At 37.1% G+C, this 24,759-nt stretch overlaps 1 protein-coding gene across 7 annotated transcripts in view; it reads right to left on the bottom strand.

Moving 5' to 3' along the window:
* PDS5B (PDS5 cohesin associated factor B) overlaps window positions 1–24,759 on the bottom strand; it is a 210,141-nt gene that overhangs the window by 43,248 nt on the left and 142,134 nt on the right. For 6 of the 7 annotated variants that reach the window (XM_047755637.1, XM_047755641.1, XM_047755636.1 and 3 more), the window contains exons 20-21: window positions 12,106–12,229; window positions 8,223–8,381 (exon numbers count right to left, since the gene is read on the bottom strand). In XM_047755637.1, the coding sequence (XP_047611593.1) occupies window positions 8,223–8,381; window positions 12,106–12,229 (283 nt within the window). Of the gene's footprint in view, window positions 1–8,222; window positions 8,382–8,683; window positions 8,761–12,105; window positions 12,230–24,759 lie in introns of those variants that run through there. The other variant, XM_047755642.1, reaches the window with a different exon arrangement.

Genomic DNA, 24,759 nt, shown 5'->3' with positions numbered 1-24,759 from the left:
AAGATGACCCTAAGGAGGTCCATACCAAGACAAGTTATAATCAAAATGGCAAAATGTAAAGATAAGGACAGAATTTTAAAGGTTGCAAGAGAAAAGCAAATAGTCACACACAAGGAAACTCTCATAAGACAATCAGTTGACTTTTCAGTGAAAGTTTGTAAGCCAGAGGGAGTGGTACAATACATTCAAAGCGATTAAAAGAAAAAAACCCACAACCAAGAATACTCTACCCAGCACGCCTATCAATTTTGATTAGAAGGAGATGAAGAATTTTATAGACAAGCAAAAAAGCTGAAAGAGTTCAGCATTACTAACTAGCTTTAAAAGAAATGTTAAAAGAAACAGGAATTTTCTAAGCAGAAAAAGACAAGATCATTAACTTAAAATTTCTCTCTCTCACACAGAGATTGTTACATAACAATCTTAATTCAACCACAAACTAAAATCTCTGATACACATGTAAAAAAAGAAAGAGTCCAAACACCACTTCACAAATCACAGTGGAAGACAGTGAAAGAAGAACTATAAAACAACCAGAAAAATAATTAACAAAATAGTAATAATAAGTAGGAATTCCTGCTGTGGTGCAATGGGATCACCAGTCTCTTGTGAGCACTGAGACACAGGTTCAAGTCCCGGCCCAGCGCAGTAGGTTAAGGACCCAGTGTTGCTGCAGCTGAGGCTTAGGTCACAACTGCGGCTTTGATCTGATCCCTGGCCCAGGAACTCCATATGCCTTGGGGCAGCCAATAAAGAAAGAAATTTTTTTAAAAGCAATAAATACATGCCTATCAGTACTACTGAATGGGAGGAGACAACTGCAAACAAAATATCTGATAAGTGGTTAATATCTAAAATATACAAAGAACCCACATAACTGAACATCAAGAAAAAAAATATTGATTGGCATATGCACACTGCGGTATATGGAATCAAAAGGGACCTGAAGTATAGCACAGAGAACTCTGCCCAATGTTCTGTGATCATCTATATGAGAAAAGAATCTAAAAAAGAATGGGTGTGTGTATATTTATAGCTGAATCATTTTGTTGTACAACAGAAATTATCACAACACTGTAAATCAACTAAACTTCAATAAAACTTTTTTTAAAAAGTAAAAAAAAACAAAAACCCATCAACAAAATGCAAAGACAACCCACTGAATGGGAGAAGATATCTGCAAAAGATATACCCAAAATATACAAAGAGTTCATATAACTCAAGAGCAAGAAAACAACCTGATTAAAAAATCGGCAGAAAACCTGAAGAGAGAATTTTCCAAATACGACATACAAATGGCCAAAAGGTACATGCTCAGCATCACTAATCATCAGAGAGAAATGTACATCAAAACCGCAATAAGATATCACCTCACATCTGTCAGAATGGCTACTGTCAAAAAGGTAACAAATAACAAGCATTGGTGAGGATGTGGAGAAAAGCGAATCCTGGTACATTGTTGGTGGGAATGTAAATTCATGATGCTGCTATGGAAAACAGTATAGAGAGTCCTCAAAAAACTAAAAATAGGACTACCACATAATCCAGCAATTCCACTCCTGGGTATTTATCTGAAGAAAATGAGAACAATTAATGAAAGAAGATGAATGCACCCCTAAGTTCACTGTAACATTATTTAGAACAGCCAAGATTTGGAAGCAACCTAAGTTTCATCAATGGATGAATGGATAAAGAAGATGCATTAACATATTATATATACAATGGAGTATTACTCAGCCATAAAAAGAATAAAATCTTGCCATTTGCAACAACATGAATAGACAGACATAGATTTAATGCTGAGTGAAATAAATCAAACAGAGAAAGATGAACACTGTATGATTTCACTTATATGTGTTATCTAAAACACAAAGCAAATGAACAAACACAACAAAACAGAAACAAAGTTATGACAGCTGCTTTTGGATCGAATGTTTTATAAACCTCTATTAAGTCAATCTGATCTAATGTGTTCTTTAAGGCCAGCGTTTCCTTATTGATTTTCTGTCTGGATAATCTATCCAGTGATATAAGTGGTTATTAAAGTACCCTAATATTATTGCACTACTGTCAGTTTCGTGCTTTATGTTTATTAATATTTGCTTGATATATTCAGGTGATGCTATGCCAGGTGCATATATATTTACAACTTGTTGGGTTGATAAATCATCTTGGGTTGATATCTTTATTATTACGTAACATTCTTCTTTGTCTCTTGTTGCAGTTTTTGCTACAAAGTCTACTTTGCCTTGGCATGTAATAGTTACACTCACATTCTCTCACACACAATGTAATATTACTCAGGCATAATATTGAATGAAATCATGTCATTTGTGTTAGAATGGATGGCGCTAGAGCATTTATGCTAATAAGTGAGACAAAAAGAAAAAGACAAACACTATACGATTTCACTTATATGTGGAATCTAAAAAACAAAGCAAAAGAATAAACACGATAAAATGAAACAACTTCATAGAGAAGAGAACAAATGTGTTTGCCAGAGGGGAGAGGAGTAAGGGTGAAGGATGAGTGAAATAGGTGAGGGAGATTAAGCAGTACAAACTTCGTTATAAAATAGGTAAGGCACAGGAATGTAATGCATAACATAGGGAATACAGTCAATAATACTGTTAACAACTTTGTATGGTAACAGATGATAACCTGACTTCTTACACTGATCATTTTATAATGTATAAAAATATTGAATCACTATGTTACACACCTAAACTAATATAGTATTGGTAAGTCAACTATAATTCAAAAAAATTAACAACAGTTCAGAAGAAGTTGATCCCAACTATCATGGAGAACTGGGGTTCAAGACTTCAGTGGAAGAAGTAACTGCAGATGTGGTGGAAATAGCAAGAGAACTAAAATTAGAAGTGGAGCTGGAAGATGTGACTGAATTGCTCCAATATCACGATCAAACTTTCACAAACTTATTTCTTATGGATGAGCAAAAAAAAAGGTTTCTTGAGATGGAATCAAGTTCTGCTACAGGTGTGGTCAAGACTATTGAAATGACTACAAAGTATTTACACTATTATATAAACTTAGTTGATAAAGCAACAGCAGGGTCTGAGAGGACAGTCTCCAATTTTCAAAGTTCTACTGCAGATAAAAATGCTATCAGGAGTTCCCGTCGTGGCGCAGTGGTTAACAAATCCAACTAGGAACCATGAGGTTGTGGGTTCGGTCCCTGCCCTTGCTCAGTGGGTTAACGATCCGGCGTTGCCCTGAGCTGTGGTGTAGGTTGCAGACGCGACTCGGATCCCGCGTTGCTGTGGCTCTGGCGTAGGCCGGTGGCTACAGCTCCGATTCAACCCCTAGCCTGGGAACCTCCATATGCCGTGGGAGCGGCCCAAGAAATAGCAACAACAACAACAATAACAACAACAACAACAACAAAAAATGCTATCAAACATCATTGTGTGCTATAAAGAAATCATTCATGAAAGACTAGTTAATGAGGTAATCTGCATATTTTTATTTTAAGAAATTATCACAGCCACTCCAAGCTTCAGTAACCACCAGTCTAATCAATAATGCTGAGGCAAGCAATCCCACTTCTGGGCATCTATCCAGAGAAAACCATGACTCAAAAGACACATGTACTCCGATGTTCATTGCAGCACTATTTACAATAGCCAAGACATGGAAACAACCTAGATGTCCATCGACAGAGGAGTGGATCAAGAAGAGGTGGTACACATACACAATGGAATATTACTCAGCCATCAGAAAGAACGAAATACCAGCATTTTTTGCAACATGGATGGACCTAGAAACTATCATGCTAAATGAAGTCAGTCATACAATGACACACCAACATCCAATGCTTTCACTGACATGTGGAATCTGAAAAAAGGACAGACTGAACTTCTTGCAGAACAGATGCTGACTCACAGACACTGAAAAACTTATGGTCTCCGGAGGAGACAGTTTGGGCGGTGGAGGGATGTGCCTGGGCTGTGGGATGGAAATCCTGTGAAATCAGATTGTTATGATTATCATACAACTACAGATGTGATAAATTCATTTGAGTAATAAAAAAAAATAATAATGCTGAGGCAAGACCCTCCACCAGCAAAAAGATTACAACTAACTGAAGACTTGGATGATGATTAGCATTTTTAGCAATGAAGCTTTTGTTTTAGGGGGGGTCTTTTTGCCATTTCTTGGGCTGCTCCCGTGGCACATGGAGGTTCCCAGACTAGGGGTCAAAAAAGAGCTGTAGCCACTGGCCTACGTCACAGCCACAGCAACGCGGGATCGGAGCCACGTCTGCGACCTACACTACAGCTCATGGCAATGCCGGATCCTTAACTCACTGAGAGAGCCCAGGGATCGAACCCGCAACCTCACGGTTCCTAGTCAGATTCATTAACCACTGTGCCACAATGGGAACTCCGCAATGAAGCATTTTTAAATTAAGGTCTGTACCTTTTTGAAAAATATAATGCTATTGTGCACTTACTACACTACAGTATAATGAAAATATAGCTTATTATATGCACTGGGAAACCAACAAATTCATTTGCCTTGCTTCACTGTGATCGTCAATTTATTGCAGTGGTCTAGAACCAAAGCTACAATGTAACAGAGGTATGCCTGTAAAGTAAATATTCAGAATAGGTAAATCCAGTAAGACAGAAAGGAGATGACTGGTGGTTGCCAGAGGCTAGGGAAAATGAGAGTGAATGCTTAATGAAAATGGTCTGGAATTAGAGCTGAGCGACTGCACAACACTGTGAATGTTCTAAAATGGTTAATATTATGTGAATTTCACATGATTTTCTGTTTTTGCGTAAGCACAGGGAAGAGAGTTTTTTTGGTTTTTTGGGGTTTTTTTTTGGATTTTTAGTGTTGCACTTGTGGCATATGGAGGTTCCCAGGTTAGGGGTTGAATCAGAGCTACAGATGCTGGCCTACACCACAGCCACAGCAGCACCAGATCCAAGCTGTGTCTGCAACCTCCACCACAGCTCATGGCAATGCCAGATCCTTAACCCACTGAGCGAAGCCAGGGATTGAACCTGCAACCTCACGGTTCCTAGTCAGATTCATTTCCGCTGCACCATGACAGGAACTCCAAGACAATCTTTTTGATACATGGTGCTAAGTCAGATGGAAATAAAAATGAATCTTCACCTCTATCACATACCATATACAAAAATGAATACTAAATAGATTACACAGCTAAATATGAAATTTAAAACTATTTAAAGCTCCTAGAGCAAAAGAGTACAACTGAAGTGTCTAAGATAGCGAAAATGTTGTGTGCTATCTAATACTAGCAATATGCAGCTACTGAGCACCTGAAATGCATGAACAGATTTACATTATATTAAGTTTAAACTTAAATGTAAATAGCTACATGTGGCTAGTGCCTTGTACACATGAACAAAGCTCTATAAAGTAATACAGGGAGTATGTTCACAATCTTGGGGGAGGCAAAAAACTTAAAACAATATAACTGCTAATCAAAAAGAAAAGAGTTGATAAAATGGGTTTAAAATTAAGAATCTCTGGAGTTCCCGTCACGGCGCAGTGGTTAACGAATCCGACTAGGAACCATGAGGTTGCGGGTTCGATCTCTGGCCTTGCTCAGTGGGTTAACGATCCGGCGTTGCCGTGAGCTGTGGTGTAGGTCGCAGACGCGGCTCGGATCTGGCGTTGCTGTGGCTGTGGTGTAGGCCAGTGGCTACAGCTCTGATTAGACCCCTAGCCTGGGGACCTCCATATGCCTAGGCCATAGAAAAGGCAAAAAGACTAAAAAATAAATAAATAAATAAATAAATAAATAAAATAAAATTAAGAATCTCTGCTCATCCAAAGGGGGGAAAAAAAAAAACCCACCACTAAATGAGTATAAAAGGGCATACAAAATGGGAAAGGAACTTTGTAAATAAAACATAGTGCCAACAGAATATATAAGGAAATCTTATAAATGAATTAAGAGGGGCTGACAATATAACAGAAAATTGTGAAAGAGGCTAGAGTGGCTACTTCACGGAAGAAGACAGCCAATGAGGCACCACATACATGAAAAGGGAACCAACAGCATACCATTCATTACACAGTCACGTAAGAGCTAAAATGTTAGATTGGCATACCTAGTACAGATTAGGAAATGGCACAATTAGAATATTATAGGAATGTTAGGAATATTAATTGATATTGAAAAACAATGACAAATTCTACGAAAATCAAACTTACACATACCCTAAGGTGCAGCAATTATACTACCATAGAAATGTATTCATAAGTACACAAAATGATATGTAAAAGAATATTAATAGCAGTGGTATGCATTTAACACTAGAAATAACCCAAATGTCCAGCAACAGGACCCACTATAATAAATGGAAACAATGAAATACTATACAGCAATGCAAATGAACACACTACTGTCATATGCAACGAGGTGGATTAATCTCATAAACATAATACTAAGTTAAGGAGGTCAGACATAAAAGACTTATTTTGTACCATCCCATTTATAAAAGTTTAAAAACAGGTAAAACTGATCTATACTGTAAGAAGTCAGAATAACAGTTATATTCAGGAAGTAGGAGGAGGTAATAATAAGGAAAAATAAACAGGAGTGGGTGGGGTGGGTGAGACACTTTTCAGGCACTGGCAATATTCTATTTCTTTACCTGGATAGTTGCTTAGTCAAAATGCTAACTTTGTGATAACTTAATGAACTGTACCCTTCTAAAGTATGCACTTTTATGGCATGTTTTATGTCAATAAAATTTGTTCACTAAAGAAAACAACTATGTCCAGTCACTTATGATGGAGCATGATAATGGGAGAAAAAAGAATGTATACATGTATGTGTAACTGTATCACCATGCTGTACAGTAGAAAAAAAAAACTGTATTGGGGAAATAACAATAAAAAATTAAAAAAAAAAAACATAATAGTTAGGATATAAAAACTTGAAACACACAATTAACAAATATGATCTAAAGGATACATATATGATATATTGTACTTAGGGGAAGAAAAAGTGAATGACACAACTCAAGAACAAAGCCAGAGGAACTGGTAGACAACTATAATTAATAGAGGCCTTTGGTCTCCAAATCATACAACTCTAATGTGTGTTAAAAAGTTAAACAGCCACAAATCCTTAGAGATCTAACATAATACGCAATTATTTTGACTATTACCCCCACAAACTATTTTCCCATACCAATTAGTTTTAAAATATTAACAGTTACCTTATCAGGATGGAAGAAAAAATATGAATATGAAATGTGATAAAGCTACACATTTCAAGAATCGTAACTATATTTCAAGAGGAGTAACTATATCTAATATTTCTTTTAATTCTCCAAGGAATTTATTACAGTCCTGAGCACACAGTAGACATAAAGTAGATGGATATATATGTGTCTGCACATGTGTATTTATCTAGAAATACACAGACACGTGCATAAAACTCCAGTTGACTGCAGGGGAATTCTCCCAGATCCAAGCATGCCCTGCGCCCAAATACTCACACCCCGGAAAAAAATTACTATTTCTTTCCCAATGTTTTCTCCCAAGGCTCTTTTAAATCCCTGTTGTATGTAGGAAATGAAACAACTACTGTAATGACAACCAGACTGTAAACTAGCTTGTCAGTCTTCACATTTTTTAAAATACATGTCATTACAAAAATTAAACCCCTGTATAGTTGAAATATAGTCAGAATCAGGTGATATTTTCTATTTATCAAGGAATGTATTCCATGTCAAAGGCTGATGTTCAACTAAAGAGATATTCCAATGTAGTTTGACTTATAATGAGATCCAATATGTTAAAAAAAATAGGAAAATCTGGAGTTGCCGACGTGTGTCAGTGATTAACGAACTCGACTAAGAACCATGAGGGTGCAGGTTCAATCCCTGCCCTTGCTCAGTGGGTTAAGGATCCGGCGTTGACGTGAGCTGTGGTGTAGGTTGCAGACGCGGCTCAGATCCCGCATTGCTGTGGCTCTGGCGTAGGTCGGTGGCTACAGCTCCAATTAGACCCCTAACCTGGGAACCTCCATATGCCGCGGGAGCGGCCCTGAAAATGGCAAAAAGACCAAAAAAAAAAAAAAAAAAAGGAAAATCTAAACTTAGCCAAAGTAAAGAGTTATTTATATTGCATCACCTCTCTCTTTGTTGTATAAAATTTTAAAAGACAGTATTATAAAGAATACACATCTAAAAAATATAAATTACCCGATCATTCATGAGAAGATCTTTCACAATGAAAGTAGCTACCAAGGACTTCAAAGGAGCAGCAAACTGATCCGGTGCAAGGAGAGCAATATGACCAATAGTAACCAGCGGTGTTATGAGATGTTCCAGGTTGCTTGGATCTAGGCTCTTATGCAGAGGCTGAAAAATGAGGAAAGGAAAATATATTCAATTTCATAAACATGCAAACTGTTCACATATTTCATCTTCAAATTTTAAAAACTACAAAAGTTCTACTACTACATGGTGTAACTAGTAGCTCAAGCTTACCTTTCAACTTTTACAGATTATTTATGTCTAGAAGGCATATTTAAGAATTTTCAGTTTTGCCCAAGTTATATTTTAGAGGTAGGTAAAGAAACAATTCAGCACAAAGAATCATATTATGTTTCAAATATTTTATGACCACATACAGAAATACGTTAGAGACTGCTAGGGCTTACCAACATCCTCTTCGATTCTACTTCCTGGGCATAAGGATGCCTACACGTGCAGTCGGGTGAGGATACGTGGGTGTGCTCTGGTTAACAGAATGGGAATCAAAGTGAGGTATGCCATGCCTGCGCTGAGGCAGAGATGAGCAGTGTATCTTCTCCACCTTCCCTCTCTTCACTCACTGGCTGGCTTAACACAAGGATCCAGTGGGACTCAAAGAGAAGCCACTAGTCTAAAAGGGTCTGTGTGCCTAAGCCACTGACTAGAATGCAACCAAACCATCCAACTGGTCTTTTTTTCAGGAGCAAGAAACAATGTTCTACTGTGTGTAATCATGTGCATTTTGGAGGATTTTTATGGCATCAAATATTAAATATCATAACTAAAAAATTATTTTTATTATTCTAATAGGAAATCCAACCATTATATTCCTTTTGCCATGACAAAAGGATGAGGATCCTTATATACGCATACAAATTGATATCTCAAATATACTGTTAAAATTTTAAAGGAGGAAAATGAGAAAAGTGACTGCAGTATGCCTCATGGAATAAGACGAAGGGAAGAAAGCAAATCATGTACAGGTGTGTATTTGCATTACTTGAATATGAATAAAATCTCTCCAGAAAAATACATTAGAAACTGACAACACTGGGAGTTCCTGTTGTGGTTCAGTAGGTTAAGAACCCAACGCTGTCTCTGTGAGGATGTGGATTTGATCCCTGGCCTCATCAGTGGGTTAAGGATCTGGCATTGCCATAATCTGAGGTGTGGGTCACAGATGCGGCTCTGATCCAGCACTGCCATGGCTGTGGCATCGGCCTGCAGCTGCAGCTCCAATTAGACCCCTAGCCAGGAAACTTCCATATGCCACAGGTGCAGCTGTAAAAATGAGAACAAAACAAACAAACAAAAAACAACAAACTGACAACAATGGGTGCCTCAGAAAATAAACTGGATGTGGGGATACAAGGTGAGGTAAAGAAGAAAATGTTTTACCCTCATACTATTACTACTGGACATTTGTATCTTCTGATTTTGAAGCAGGTGATTACATTATCCATTAAAAAATTTTAAATAACACATTTTAATGAAGAACTGATGTTCTATTCTCCTACACTGAACACCAAGAGCTCTAGGCTTGAAAAACAAAACAAAACTGTTTTTTCCCAAAATACTGGGGTAATATGAAAGGCTTCATTTAGTCAAGAGTATATTTAAATGAGTTTATTTCTTGCTATTCTCGATGACCCCCTCACTACCTCTACTGCACATCTAAGTGATAGCTTGTTATTTACATTTCAAACAAATACCTGATGGTGTACTTTTTAAAAATTTATTTATTATCATGTGTGATAATTTTCCATAATTAGATAACAAAATCATTTTTGAAAAAGCAAAATTAATGGCCAGAACTTGGATTAATGGTAATCCTAAAATGGCTAGCTTTGTGCAGTGGCAAATGAGGTTTATCCAAGACACAATTATTGGTAACTGAAAATGGCCAGATGTCTCTGTGAAACCTTTCCTCAGAAAGCCAACCAACCTTGTATGTTACAGCAAAGGATTACTGGTTAGGTTCTTACAAAGACGAAGTAACAGATATCAAAATGAAAATAAATACCCTACAAATTCAAGTTATAATCAACATTATCCTCTCCATCATCATCGCTGGAAGGAACAAAAAGGAGATTTTTCCCAGAAAAACAAAAGCTTTCTAGAAATCAACATGAACTCACTGAAGTCATCCTCTTTCTAAATTAAAAAAAAAAAAAGACTACAGAAAATACCTTCCAAAATGCACAAAATTTAAAATATATTGCTATTTGCTATCTATAGCAAAGTTGCTATTTAATAGATTAAAAAAACTTTTTTGCCTCCTTTGAGTCTTTAACATGATATATGGAAATATGACAAAATTAGCATCCATATTTCCAAAACAGAATATCAAGTCTAATTATTTATGGTGTGAAGCATGAGCATAATTTCCAAATTGTTTTGACTTCATTCAACACTCCTAAACCAAAATTATAAGTTAGGATTTCAGAGTTTCTGCATAGCTTCTACTTACAGTAAAAATGATAAAACAGCCCGAGATTATAATAGACTGTAATGAAACTGCAGTACTTAGGGTCTTGCATGATTCAAAGTGTGGAAAAAATCAAATGAAATACATTATTGAAAAGATGGTCAGCAGATACTTGGTCCTGTCCAGTATGTCCATAAGACACTTGGTCCACATAGAAAAGTCCTTGATATCTGTTTATATTTGGTGCTGTCCAAAACCTCATGGAGATATCTGGTTCGGGTCAAAATGTCCTTGATATTTGGTCCTGTCCAAAAGCGTTTGGCATGGATCAAACACGTTCATGGATGTTTCAAACAGGACCAAATATCAAAGACCTTTTGGCACGGACCAAATGTCCTGCAAAGGAAAAGGCACATTTTTTAGTCTAACGTAAAATTAGGTCAATCATTGGAGTTCCCATCGTGGCTCAGCGGTAACGAACCCGACTATGATCCATGAGGACATGGGTTCGATCCCTGGCCTTGCTTACTGGGATGAGAATCCCAAGTTGTGTGAAGTGCGGTGTAAGTCGCAGATGCAGCTTGGATCCCTTGCTGCTGTGGCTGTGGTGTAGGCTGGAAGCTACAGCTCCGATTGGACCCCTAGCCCAGGAACCTCCATATGCCACAGGGGGGGCCCTAAAAGACAATAAATAAATAAATAAAAATTTAAAAACTAAGTCAGTCGTTAAAGTACAAACTTATTTACCTCACATTACAAATTAGTACTGCTTTGCAAAGCCCTACTTCAGTAGTATTTCATAAAGAGAAATCTAATTTTCAAATTTATAAACTCAGAGAATAATCTATTACCTATTATCAGTAAGTCTGTTTTATATATAATTAATTATTAATGAAAAATAGTTTCCTAACTCTAAATGTATAAAGTAGTGTCAAAAATTATTACACAACTGTTTTATTTCTGAATCTGAGTTAGCATTAAACATGAGAATAATCAGTTATTTTCAGATTATAACCACTTGTCAATATTGACCATACTGATTCAAATTCTGAAAAGAAGCTATAAAAATATCTCCAGGGGAGTTCCTGTCGTGGCACAGCGGAAACGAATCTGACTAGGAACCATGAGGTTGCAGGTTCGATCCCTGGCCTCGCTCAGTGGGTTAAGGATCCAGCATTGCCATGAGCTGTGGTATAGGTTGCAGATGTGGCTTGGATCTGGCATTGCTGTGGCTGTGGCGTAGGCTGGCAGCTATAGTTCCAATTTGACCCTTAATCTGGGAACCTCCATGTGCTGCGGGTGCAGCCCTAAAAATCAAAATCTCCAAATGTGAACATCCTATAAAATCATTCATACTGTTTTTAACTATAACATGAAACAACACGAAAATTTTCTCTTTACCTCAAATATCTGTGCAAACTGGGTCTCTTTACTAGAAAATATCGCATGGATACAATGAATAGCATATTTGGCTTGACGAGGGGGTCCTTTTTTAGATTTGTGATGTAAGACAGGAAGCAAAGCTCTAAAAAAAAATATAGAAAAACAATAAATCAGAAAAATCAACATGACTTCCCCTAACTACTTTAAAAATGTTTGTATTTTTAAAGTAATGTACAAACAAAAAAGTTACATTTCAATCACCTATAATTGTGTTTTATAAATGATTATACTAAAATTACAATCCAAATTTTTAATTTGCTTTTACTTAACAATTATAAATACAAACAAGGATGCTGACCCATTTCTTCTTTTCAATGTTACTTCCATTAGCCTTTTCTATTTTATTGTCACTGGTATCATTCCAGCTAGGACTTCTACCACCTTAAACAAAAGACCACTATAATGACACATTCTTTCTCAACCGGACAAGTCTCTTTCTCATGCAGTTCAGACTTGACTCTCTGCCAAAACAACCTACATTAAATCTGATTATTTAACCATACAAACTGAGTATTTACTATGTGCCAGGAACTATTAAAAGTCCCAAATCCTTGTCTTCATGCTACCAGCACATTAGAGATAAGACAAATGGTTAACACATAAATTAGCAAAATATGTTATGTCAAATTGAGGTAACATCTGTTAAGGAAAAAAAAAAAGGAGATGATGATGAAGCAGCAGCAAAAGACTGCAGAGACAGGGAATGGAGCTAAGTGACTGAGAGTGTTATAATTTCAAATAGGATGGATACAGAAGACATCTCAATAAAGCAACATTTGAGCAGAGTTCTGAAAGAGGTAGAGAGTGGGTCATGTAGCTAGCTAGCTGCAGGGAAGAACATTTATGTATCATATCATTCCACTACACAAAAACTTAAAAAGAATACCGAATAAAGCAAGATCTCTTAGCTCGACTATCATGCATACATCTTCGTGAAAGCAACTTCTGAATCCTCCTCCTTGCCCAATAACAACCCAGTGCTCCAGAATTAAAAAGAGAGAGATAAAATAACCCCTTTTAACAACATCATACTTTCAGAAAATACACCAATAGCAAAATATAATAAAGACAAATGACAAACTGAAAGGAAATTCTGCATTTCATATTACAGAGAAAAGGTTAATATCTCTAAAATGTAAACATCTACAAATAGAGATTGAAAAGACCAAGAATATCATGAAAAAAAAAAGAGACGGACATAACAGAGCAGAAAGCTCTTCAAATGAAGATAAGTTACTCTATTAGTGTGAACAGATGTTTACCTTCACTCCTTTTTAAAAAAAAATTAATTAATTAATTAATTTTTGTCATTTTAGGGCCACACCCACAGCATATGAAGGTTCCCAGGCTAAGGGTCAAATAGGAGCTTTAGCTGCTGGCCTACACCACAGCCACAGCAACACGGGATCCGAGCCACACCTGTGACCTACACCACAGCTCACGGCAATGCCGGATCCTTAACCCACTGAGGCCAGGGATCAAACCTGCATCCTCATGGATGCTCTTCAGATTCGTTTCCGCTGAGCCATGATGGGAACTCCGCCTTCATTCCTTTTTAAAAAATAAGTAAATACAAATTAAAACTACGCTGAGGAGTTCCTGTTGTGGTGCAGTGGTTAACAAATCCGACTAGGAACCATGAGGTTGCGGGTTTGGTCCCTGCCCTTGCTCAGTGGGTTAACGACCCGGCATTGCCATGAGCTGTGGTTTAGGCCAGGGGCTACAGCTCTGATTCGACTCCTAGCCTGGGAACCTCCATGTGCCGCGGGAGCGGCCCAAGAAATAGCAAAAAGACAAAGAAAAAAAACCTACACTGAGGGGCGTTCCTGTCCTGGAGCAATGGTTAACAAATCTGACTAGGAATCATGAGGTTGTGGGTTTGGTCCCTGCGCTTGCTCAGTGGATTAAGGATCCGGCGTTGCCGTGAGCTGTGGTGTAGGTTGCAGACGTGACTCAGATCCTGCGTTGCTATGGCTCTGGCATAGGGTGGCAGCTACAGCTCCAATTAGACCCCTACCTAGCCTGGGAACCTCCATATGCCGCAGGAGTGGCCCAAGAAATGGCAAATGGACAAAAAAAAAAAAAAAAAACTACGCTGAGAGGATTTCTGCTTCATATTAGGACAATGTATCTGAGACTGAATTTATTCTTCTTTCTCAAGTAGAAAACAAGATAATATGTTAAAGGTTTCAAACACTGGAAAATAAGAAGCACAGTACCAAAATCTCTAAAAGATGAGAAAGAAACTAGAAGGGCCCCACATCTTCCCTCAATTACTGCAAAGAGGGAGTCAGCAGACTGATGCACAAGAAGTAAGCCCAACAGAGCCTGGTGGTTGCATGCAGTTGAGGGAGACAGAAATGGGAGTTCAGGGAGCCCAAATCAGCTATAACTTCTAGGGCAAGGTACCACAGAGGAGGGGGCTACCAAGAAAGAGAACTTGTGTCGTGGAGATCCAAAGAGGGGTATCTTGGAGTCTCTACCTGAATAATGACCAGAGTCATGAATGAGCAAAAACTACCCAAGACCAGGAGAAGAACACTGGAAAACAGCAGGTCAAAAAACTCCCTGCCACACGCCAGGCTGGTAGTAATTCATGTTTCCACCAGCCACAGTAGAAAAACCTTCTAATATACAATCCGGAGAAAAATAATCAATGGGAGCAGTCCCAGAAATGGCACTGGTGACAGAATTATCAAAGACATTAAAACGGTTGCTATGAATATGTTCCACATGCTCATGAAGGTAAGTAGAAAACGTGAACATGATGAAGGCAGAAATAAAATAAGTACATTAAAAAAAAATAAATGGAACTACTAAACATGAAAAATACAATACTGCAAAGGAAAAATATAAACACAGAGTCAAAAGCTGATTACATATTACAGAGGAAAAGTCAGTGAATGTGAGTACATAGCAATAGAAACTATGCAAAATAAAACAAAGTGGAGTGGGGTGTGGGGATGGAGTATCAGTGACTACCAAGACAACATCAACTAGTCAAAAATACATGTAACTGGAATCCCAGAAACCAAGGAGGTGAGAAGGGGAGAACATAAAAAATATACAAACATTTGGAGAAAAAATAACCAACGAAATTCCAAATATGATGGCAATAAACCCAGAGTCCCAAGAATCTCAATAAAGCTCAAGCAGAAGAAACAGAAAGTAAACCACTCAAAGGCAAATCATTATCAATTTTTGGTGAAAACAACAATAAAAAGAAACATCTCAAAAATACTCAGAAAAGACACATGTATAGAGGAACAAAGAATGAAAGAACACTTTTCCTTAGAAACTATGCAGTCTAGGAGTTCCCATCATGGCGCAGCGGAAACGAATACAACCAGTAACCATGAGGCTGTGGGTTTGATCCCTGACCTTGCTCAGAGGGTTAAGGATCCAGCATTACCATGAGCTGTGGTGTAGGTCGCAGACGTGGCTCGGATCCTGTGTTGCTGTGGCTGTGGTATAGGCTGGCAGGTGTAGCTCCCATTCGACCCCTAAGCTGGGAACCCCCACACCATGGGTGCAGCCCTAAAAAGCAAAAAAAAAAAAAAAAAGACAAAAAGAAAGAAAGAAACTATGCAGTCCAGGATATAATGGATAACATCTTTTGGGTATTAAATGAAAACAACTCTCAACCTAGAATTCTATTCTGAGCAAAAATGCCTTTCAAGAATGAAGGTAACATAAAGACTTTCAGACAAAGAAAAGCTAAGAAAATAAATTAGAAGGACAATTATATTCTAAGAAATATTATTGAGGAAGAAAAATTATTCCAAATGAAAATATGGAGAGATAATCAAAACATGATGAGTGGCAGAAATGGCAAATATACGTGTACAAATCAAAGAAATGTCATTGTTAATGTGAGATATATCAAACTGCTTAAAATGAAAACAACAACATATTTTAGCATTTATAATATATACAGAAACAAAATACATGACAACAAAAGCCTGGAGGAAGAAGGCATGGAACTGCACTGTTGCAAGATTTTTACATTATACATTCCGTGGTATAATTTTACTTGAAAACGGATAAGCAACAGTGAGACAATAAAACAAAATCATTAAAAATACCCAACACCAGAAAGGTCAGAAAGAGAAAGAAATGGGAACACAAAAAAGACGAAATGAAAACAAAATATTCAGGAGTTCCCATCGTGGTGCAGTGGAAACAAATCCAACTAAGAATCATGAGGATGCAGGTTTGATCCCGGGCCTCACTCAGTGGGTTAAGGATCTGGCTTTGCTGTGAACTGTGGTGTAGATCGCAGATGTGGCTCCAATCCCAAGATGCCACAGCGTAGGCCAGCAGCTGTAGCTCCAATTTGACCCTGGCCTAGGAACCTCCATATGCCACAGGTGTGGCCGTCAAAAGCAAAAAATAAAATAAAATAAAATAAAATAAAATAAAATAAAATAAAATAAAATAAAATAAGAAAACAAAGTATCAAGATGGTAACTTTTTTTTCTTTGCTTTTCTTTTTAGGGCCACACCTGTAGCATATGGAAGTTTCCAGACTAGTGGTTGAATCAGAGCTTTAGCTGCTAGGCTTTGCCACAGCCATAGCAACGCCAGATCCCCGACCCACTGAGAAAGGCCAGGGATCGAAATCTGCATCCTCATGGATACTAGTCAGATTTGTTTCCACTGCGCCACAATGGGAACTTCTCAAGGTGGTAGTTTTAAACCCAACTATGGTTATATTAAATGGTAAACAGTCTAAACACTCCAACTGAAAGAGTGTGTCAGATTGGATTAAAACAACCAAAAGCAGAACAAAGACCAAACCATGGGATGTTTATAAGAAATTCATTTTAAATATTAAGTCCCAGGAAGATCTAAAGGAAGGAAAAGAGGGAGGGAGGAAAGAATGAAAGAGATCTGCCTCGCAAAAACTAATATAAATGAAAGTATGAGTGATGATGCTATTCTCAAAGACTGTAGAATAAGGAAGATGACCAGGAACACAGAGAAACATTTCATCAACAGCACAGTCAGTTGACAGGGCTGTGGGGAAACTGCTACAGTCATACACTGCTACAGAGAATGTGAAACGGTCTAAACACTATGGAGGGAAATGTAGCAATATCGAGCAAAATAATAAATGCAGTTACTCTATGACACAGCCACAAAATAAATATTTAAATACAGAGTTACTGCTAGTATACGTAAAGAGAAAAAAAAAGCAAAGTGCAGAAAGGTATGAATAGTGTACTTTATCATTCATCTATCAAAAGGGCATATGAACACACATATACATACATGTACACACTTAAACACATCTAGACAGACAGGCATGGAAGGACTTTTTTTTTTAAGTTTATCTACAGGTAAGAAAAAACAGGTAGAGAGTTAAAGAATACAAGCTAGACTTCTCAAAATATATCCTGCTTTTTTGGTTCATCTTTAAAGAAAATTTCATACAATTAAGAAATAAAATTTTTTAAAGTAAACTCTTAAAAAATAAAATGAAACAAATGAACAAAAGTGTGCATCCATTTGGCAGCATAACCACATAAAGAATCATTCCAAGTAACCTTAAAACACAGGAATTTGACTGCAAATCCCTAATGTGATACACCCTAAATACAAAACAGAACTACGTAAGTAAACAAACAGCTGTTTTTAGGAATCACATTGGTGGTGCCACTACTATTCTGAGACCGTTATGTATTTATTATGGGATAATTCAAAGGATTTATTATGTAATATCAATGTTTTATCACCTGTGTTTTCTCAGCACAGGGCAAAGAGATAAAAAAATGTAAAAATTTTAAAAAAGGCTCAATAAAAACGCAGTTTGAAATGGAATAATCAATAAAAACACACAATGCACTTTATTTAAAAAAAAAAACAAAACCTTTTTTCAAAAGCTGTATCCACTGAACTGTTCTAGAAAAGTAACCCACACATTAGCAATTAGTACCCACAAGACTCATATTCTAATTTCTTGATACTATGTCCATTAAAAGGAACCAGGGCTCCTTAGAGAAATGATTGATTCCAGGTATAGGGCAGGACATGGACAAGATGGGTCTGGAACATTCTATTATACTAGACGGCAAAGATACTACAAAGATTAGTAGAAACATTCCAAAGGATTCAGAGGTCAACCTGAATAGCCTCCTGGGTACAGATGGGATAATCAGAGCATAAAGAGACCAGTGCAACTGACTGAAACACAAATATGAGTAAATCAATCAGTTTATATGTATTTTTTTTCTTTTCACAGCCTCACCTGTGGCATATGAAAGTTCCCAGGCTAGAAATTGAGCCAAGCAGGAGCCAAACCACATCTGCAACCAACACCAGATCCTTAACCCACTGAGCGAGGCCAGGAATTGAACCCGCATCCTCACAGAGACAACACTAAGACCTTAACCTGCTGAGCCACAATGGGAATTTCCTATAATATTTTTAAAAAGATGACAACACAGGATGGTAGTAAACTTCTTCCTCCATATTTTGAACTCTGTTCAATATATAAAAGAATCAAGCACTTATCCTGACTTTCCTAAATAAGTGTAACACTGGGGAACCAAAGAATAGATGAGAAATTCCTCTTTATAAAATTATTCAGCTAACAAGTGATAAAGGAATGGCAGAATATGACCACTGATTACTAAACATCATCAGCTACTAACATCAAAAAAAAGAGAGAGAAATAACCAGGTATTATGTGCCCCATGACCGACCACATACCAGCATACCACAACCTGCAAATGGTCCTGTGACAAAATATCAGAATCAAAATCCAACTATTTGGATTCAACTCTCACCTTACAGAAAACAGAAGAAAACATTAAAGCATACCAAAGGCACACAATTAACAACAACAACAAAAAAAATCAGTCTATGTGAGACTCTGCAAGAGAAACGACCTGGTTTCTTTATCAAACAAAGAGAGGAGAGAACTGGAGGGGGAGCTTACAGGAGACAGGGGACTTCAGAGACATAACAACCAATGACAATGTGGAAACCTTACTTAGATCTTGATTCAAAAAAACCCAAACTGTTAAAAAAAATTACTACATTTTTGAGAAAATCAATTGGATATTATTCACATTAAGCAATTATTATTAACTACATTTGCGATAAAGGCATTGTAATTATTTTTTAAGAGTTCTTATCTTTTAGAGATACTTAGATGTATAGATGAAATGATATACAGAGCCTGGGATCTGTTCTCAAATATAAGGAGAACAAGGAGAAAGGGTAAAATTATAAATTAAACAATGTGGCTTTTAGTTATTTATATAAAAGCTGCTTAATGGATACAGGGAAGTTCATTATAATATTCTACCTAATTCTACATATGTTTAAAAATTTCAATAATAAAACACGTAAAAAAAACAATCTGAGTCTCACCAAAATGCTCTTTTTGGTCTATGGTTAGTGGCTTTTTTCAGAAATGAAAATTGATAACTTTCTGGCTACTTCAATAACTAAAATGCCCAGATAAGACCTGTGTTCTCATACATCATACATAACAATACAAACATTCATAATATCCTTCCTCTGATCAATGAATTCAGCAAAGTAGCAGGATACAAGATTAACACAGAAATTGGTTGCATTTCTGTATACTAACAAGGAAGTATTAAAAAGTGAATATAAAAGTACAATACCTTTTAAAATAGCACCCCCCAAAAATTGAATACCTAGGAATAAACCTGACTAAGGAAGTGGAAGACTTATTTGCCAAAAACTATAAAACATTAATCAAGGAAATTAAAGAGGATTCAGAAAAATGGAAAGACATTCTATGCTCCTGAATTGGAGGAATCAACATTGTTAGAATGGCCATACTACCCAAAGCAATCTACAGATTCAATGTAATCCCTGTCAAATTACCCATGATATTTTTCAAAGAACTAGTACAAACAATCCAAAAATTTACATGGCACCATAAAAGATCCAGAATTACCAAAGCAATCCTGAGGAAAAAAACCAGAAGCCATAACTCACTCAGACTTCAGACAATATTACAAAGCTATAGTAAATGAGACAGTGTGGTACTGATAGAAAAACAAACATACATACAGACCAATGGAACAGAATAGAGAACCCAGAAATAAACCCAGACACCTACGGGCAATTAATCTTCAACAAAGGAGGCAAGAATATAAAATGGGAAAAAGACAGTCTTTTCAGCAAGTGATGCTGGGAAAACTGGACAACTGCATGTAAATCAATGAAACTGGAACACACCCTCACACCATGCATAAAAATAAACTCAAAATGGCTTAAAGACTTAAACATAAGACACCATAAAACTCCTAGAAGAGAACACAGTTAAACATTCTTGGATATCAATCATACAAATGTTTTCTTAGGTCAGTCTCCCAAGGCAACAGAAATAAAAACAAAAATAAACCAATGGGACTTAACCAAACTTAAAAGCTTTTCACAGCAAAGGAAACCATTAAAAAAAAAAGAAAAAAAAAAGACAACCTATGGAATGGGAGAAAATAGTTTCAAATGATGTAACCGACAAGGTCTTAATCTCTAAAATATACAAACAACTTAGACAACTCAACCAAAAACACCCAACAACCCAACTGACAGAAGACCTGAATAGGCATTACTTCAAAGAAGATATAGAAATGACCAACAGACACATGAAAAAATGCTCAACATCACTAATTATTAGAGAAATGCAAATCAAAACTACTATGGGGTACCAACTCACACCTGTCAGAATGGCTATCATTAAAGAGTCAACAAATTACAAATGCTGGAAACGGTGTAGAGAAGAGGGAACCCTCCTACACTTGTTGGTGGGCATGCAAAGTGGTACAACCACTATAGAAAACAGTATGGAGGTACCTCAGAAAACTACATATAAAACTACCCTATGACCCAGCAATCCCACTCCTGGGCATCTATCTGGGCAAAACTTGCCTTGAAAAAGATATGTGCACCCATTACGTTCACTGGAGCACTACTCACAATAGCCAAGACATGGAAACAACCTAAATATTCATCGACATATGAATGGATGAAGAAGATGTGGTATATATACACAATGGAATACTACTCAGCCATAAAAAAGAACAAAATAATGCCATTTGCAGCAACACAGATGGAACTAGAGACTCTCATACTAAGTGAAATAAGTCATAAAGAGAAAGAAAAATACCATATGATATCCCTTATATCTGGAATCTAATATATGGCACAAATGAACTTTTCCCCAGAAAAGACACAAATGCATGGACTTTGGTTTAAACAGACTTGTGGTTGCCGGGAGGGAGGGAGAGGGAGTGGGATTGACTGGGAGCATGGGGTTAGTAGTTGCAAACTATTGCATTTGGAGTGGATGAGCAGTAAGATCCTGCTGTAGAACAGTAAGATCCTGCTGCACAGGGCACTATATCTAGTCACTTGTGATGGAACATGGTGGAGTCACTTTGCTGTGCAGCAGAAATTGTACACCAGAACAGTGTAAATCAACTATAATAGAAAAAACCAAAACCTATAATATAAAAAGAAAAATATAATCTCTTTCCTTAGTCATTGAGAGGAAAATTACAGATCATATACAAGTAAGAAGCAACTATGGTTGGGATTTTAAGATAGTATGAGAAATTTTAAATTCATCAAATTTTCTGCACACTCATTTAAACTGAAAAAAGACATAATGTCAAGAAGGAAAATAGTCAAGAAGGAAAAAAAAAACAATTTCAACAATTGTGAAGTACTAGGCAGTCTGAGAAGTTAGTGATATGTAAATAAAGCAACTACCTTTCTGACTCCTTTTATATTAATAAGTTTCTATTAAAAGGAATCCTTTATTCCCTCATTAAACTGAATTTTTCTTTCAAATTTAAGTTTTCTCCCCTTGATAATAATAATGCATATCATGACACACAAACAAAACTGAAAAATACATTAAAAACACTAAAGAACGGAGTTCCCGTCGTGGCACAGTGGTTAACGAATCCGACTAGGAACCATGAGGTTGCGGGTTCGGTCCCTGCCCTTGCTCAGTGGGTTAAGGATCCGGCGTTGCCGTGAGCTGTGGTGTAGGTTGCAGACGCGGCTCAGATCCCATGTTGCTGTGGCTCTGGCGTAGGCCGGCGGCTACAGCTCCAATTCGACCCCTAGCCTGGGAACCTCCATATGCCGCAGAAGCGGCCCAAAGAAATAGCAAAAAAAAACAAAAAAACAAAAAACACTAAAGAACAAAAATTCCTTTTTGGCTCCTTCCACAGCATGTAGAGGTTCCTAGGCCAGGGATCGAACCCATGACACAGCAATGATTCAAGATACTTAACCTGTGGTGCCACAAGAGATCTCCCCTCTGCAAACAAACAAACAAATGCACAAAAACCTTAAAATTCTACTATCCTGAAATAATTAGTGTGAACATTTTGGTGAGCATCTAAAATTTCTCTATACATACATACCTGCATATATTAAATATATTAGAATACAAAATGGAGTTCCCATCATGTCTCAGCAGTTAACGAACCTGACTGGCATCCATAAGGATGCCGGTTTCACTCCCTGGCCTTGCTCAGCGGGTTAAGGAGCCGGCATTGCCGTCAGTTGTGGTGTAGGTCGCAGCCCTGTGTTGCTGTGGCTGTGGTGTAGGCTGGCAGCTACAGCTCTGATTTGAGACCCCTAGCCTGGGAACCTCCATATGCCAGCGGGTGCAGCCCTTAATAAAAAAGCAAACAGAATACAAAATATATATTATTTGGAAACATTTTTTCACCCAAAAATGTTGTGGAGAAACTCCTGTGTCAAGTATTGCTGAATACTATGCACTCAGCTCTTCAGCGGATGGCTATGCCACAATCGTTAATCTAACCAATCTCCTACATGTGAGCATTTAGATGGTTTTTTTTTTTAATCCTGATAACAAAACCATGAATATTTACCAACTGTCTCTGAGCTTTAAATCTATCCTAAAATCTGCTCTGAGATCCTGCAGTTATAACTCTGCAAATTACATTTCCCAGACTCCCTCAAGAACTGGTAGGTTCTTCCAACAAGAGCCACCACAGCGTCTTTAGGCCTTCTCTGCAGCAGCTGCACTATCCCACAGCAAGAGTCAGGCCACCCCTCCTCTGACAATTAGCTGTGACGTTGACAGGGCTCTTCCACCTGCCAAGCAGTACTTAACACCACTTCTTCCCAGTTGGTCTACCAGCGCTAAGGAAGTAGCTGCTTCCAGCAATTCCTAATCTCTGAGTTACCAAAGCAACTTTTCATTCTTTCATGCTTCAAACATCTGTATTAATGTTAATAGGTATGTTGAAAATACCTATTATGGTTTCTGTTTCTGACTGGACCCTAAACCATATAATCATTATATAGACACCTTTTCTAATTATCTCTGGAATAAATTCATAAAAGTAAAACTACCATACCAAAGACCACACACATTTTAAGCTGGTATGTATTACCACATCACCAACTCAGAAAAGCTGCATCAGTTTGTACTCCAACCAAGACAGCATCACTAGTATGCTAGCTAAAACTGGTTACAGCACATGAATATTTTACTTGTACTTCCCCTCATTCTTCTCAGTCAGCATAAATGTCCTTTCTTACTGTGATTATAAATTTCTTATTCATTCCTTATGCTACTATTTCTACTGAGACATAACTGTGATTTCTTTGCTAAGAATCTTTAAATACTTTTTCTAAAATCATATATATTGAAAAATAGCTTCTCAGCATGCCAGCTGTATGTATTTCCAACTTACTTCATGACTTTTGCTCTTGTCTAAATAATATTCTCTCTCACTAAAATATAAGGGCAGACTTAACCTGTCCTATTCGCTTCAACATCCTCATTACCTTATACACAGTGAAGGCTCTATAAACATTTTTTCAACAAATGAATTTTTAAAACTCTAATCCATCAATATTTCATTTATGAATTGGGGAAACTTCTCCATTCCCTGACAAAGAAAAAAGTTACAAAATGCACTGGCTACTAACACTTGCATTAATTTACATATACTTAAACCTTAGACAAAAATTTTTAAAATAAAACCTTAGGTAAATAATCTTTGACTCATCTGGAACATACGTAAAGTCAAACAAGCAGTCTACATTAATTTTTTTCTTTTTCAGCTTGCCAGCCATTTATTGAGTAATCTAAGTTTTTATGACTAATTGTTAAATATTATACTCCTCACTAACACAGGGTTGTATAAGGTTGCAAATTTCCTATGCACTCTACTTTTAAATCTTCTGATTTTTACTGCTACAATACTTTCTAAGTGATTGTTAGTGGCATATAAAGAAAGCTTAGGATTTTTACATATTTATTTTGGTCATCTTTTTTTTTTTTAAGTAGTTTTGCAGTTGGCTCTCTTAGATTTTTCCAAGAAATATAACTTTGCTTCCTCCTTTCCAACACATGCACCTCTTATTTTCCTTCTGTCTGTCTTTTTTTTTTTTTTGCTTTTAAGGGCCGCACCCACGGCATATGGAGGTTCCCAGGCTAGGGGTCCAATCGGAGCTATAGCTGCCAGTCCATGCCAGAGTAATGCAGGATCCCAAGCTGCATCCCTGACCTACACCACACCTTGTGAAAACGCCAGATCCTTAATCCACTGAGCGAGGCCAGGGATTGGA

Source organism: Phacochoerus africanus, chromosome 13 (assembly GCF_016906955.1).
Source record: "Phacochoerus africanus isolate WHEZ1 chromosome 13, ROS_Pafr_v1, whole genome shotgun sequence".
NCBI lineage: Eukaryota > Metazoa > Chordata > Mammalia > Artiodactyla > Suidae > Phacochoerus > Phacochoerus africanus.
The sequence above is the reverse complement of the archived record's forward strand: the minus strand, read 5'-3'. Positions and strand labels throughout refer to the sequence as shown.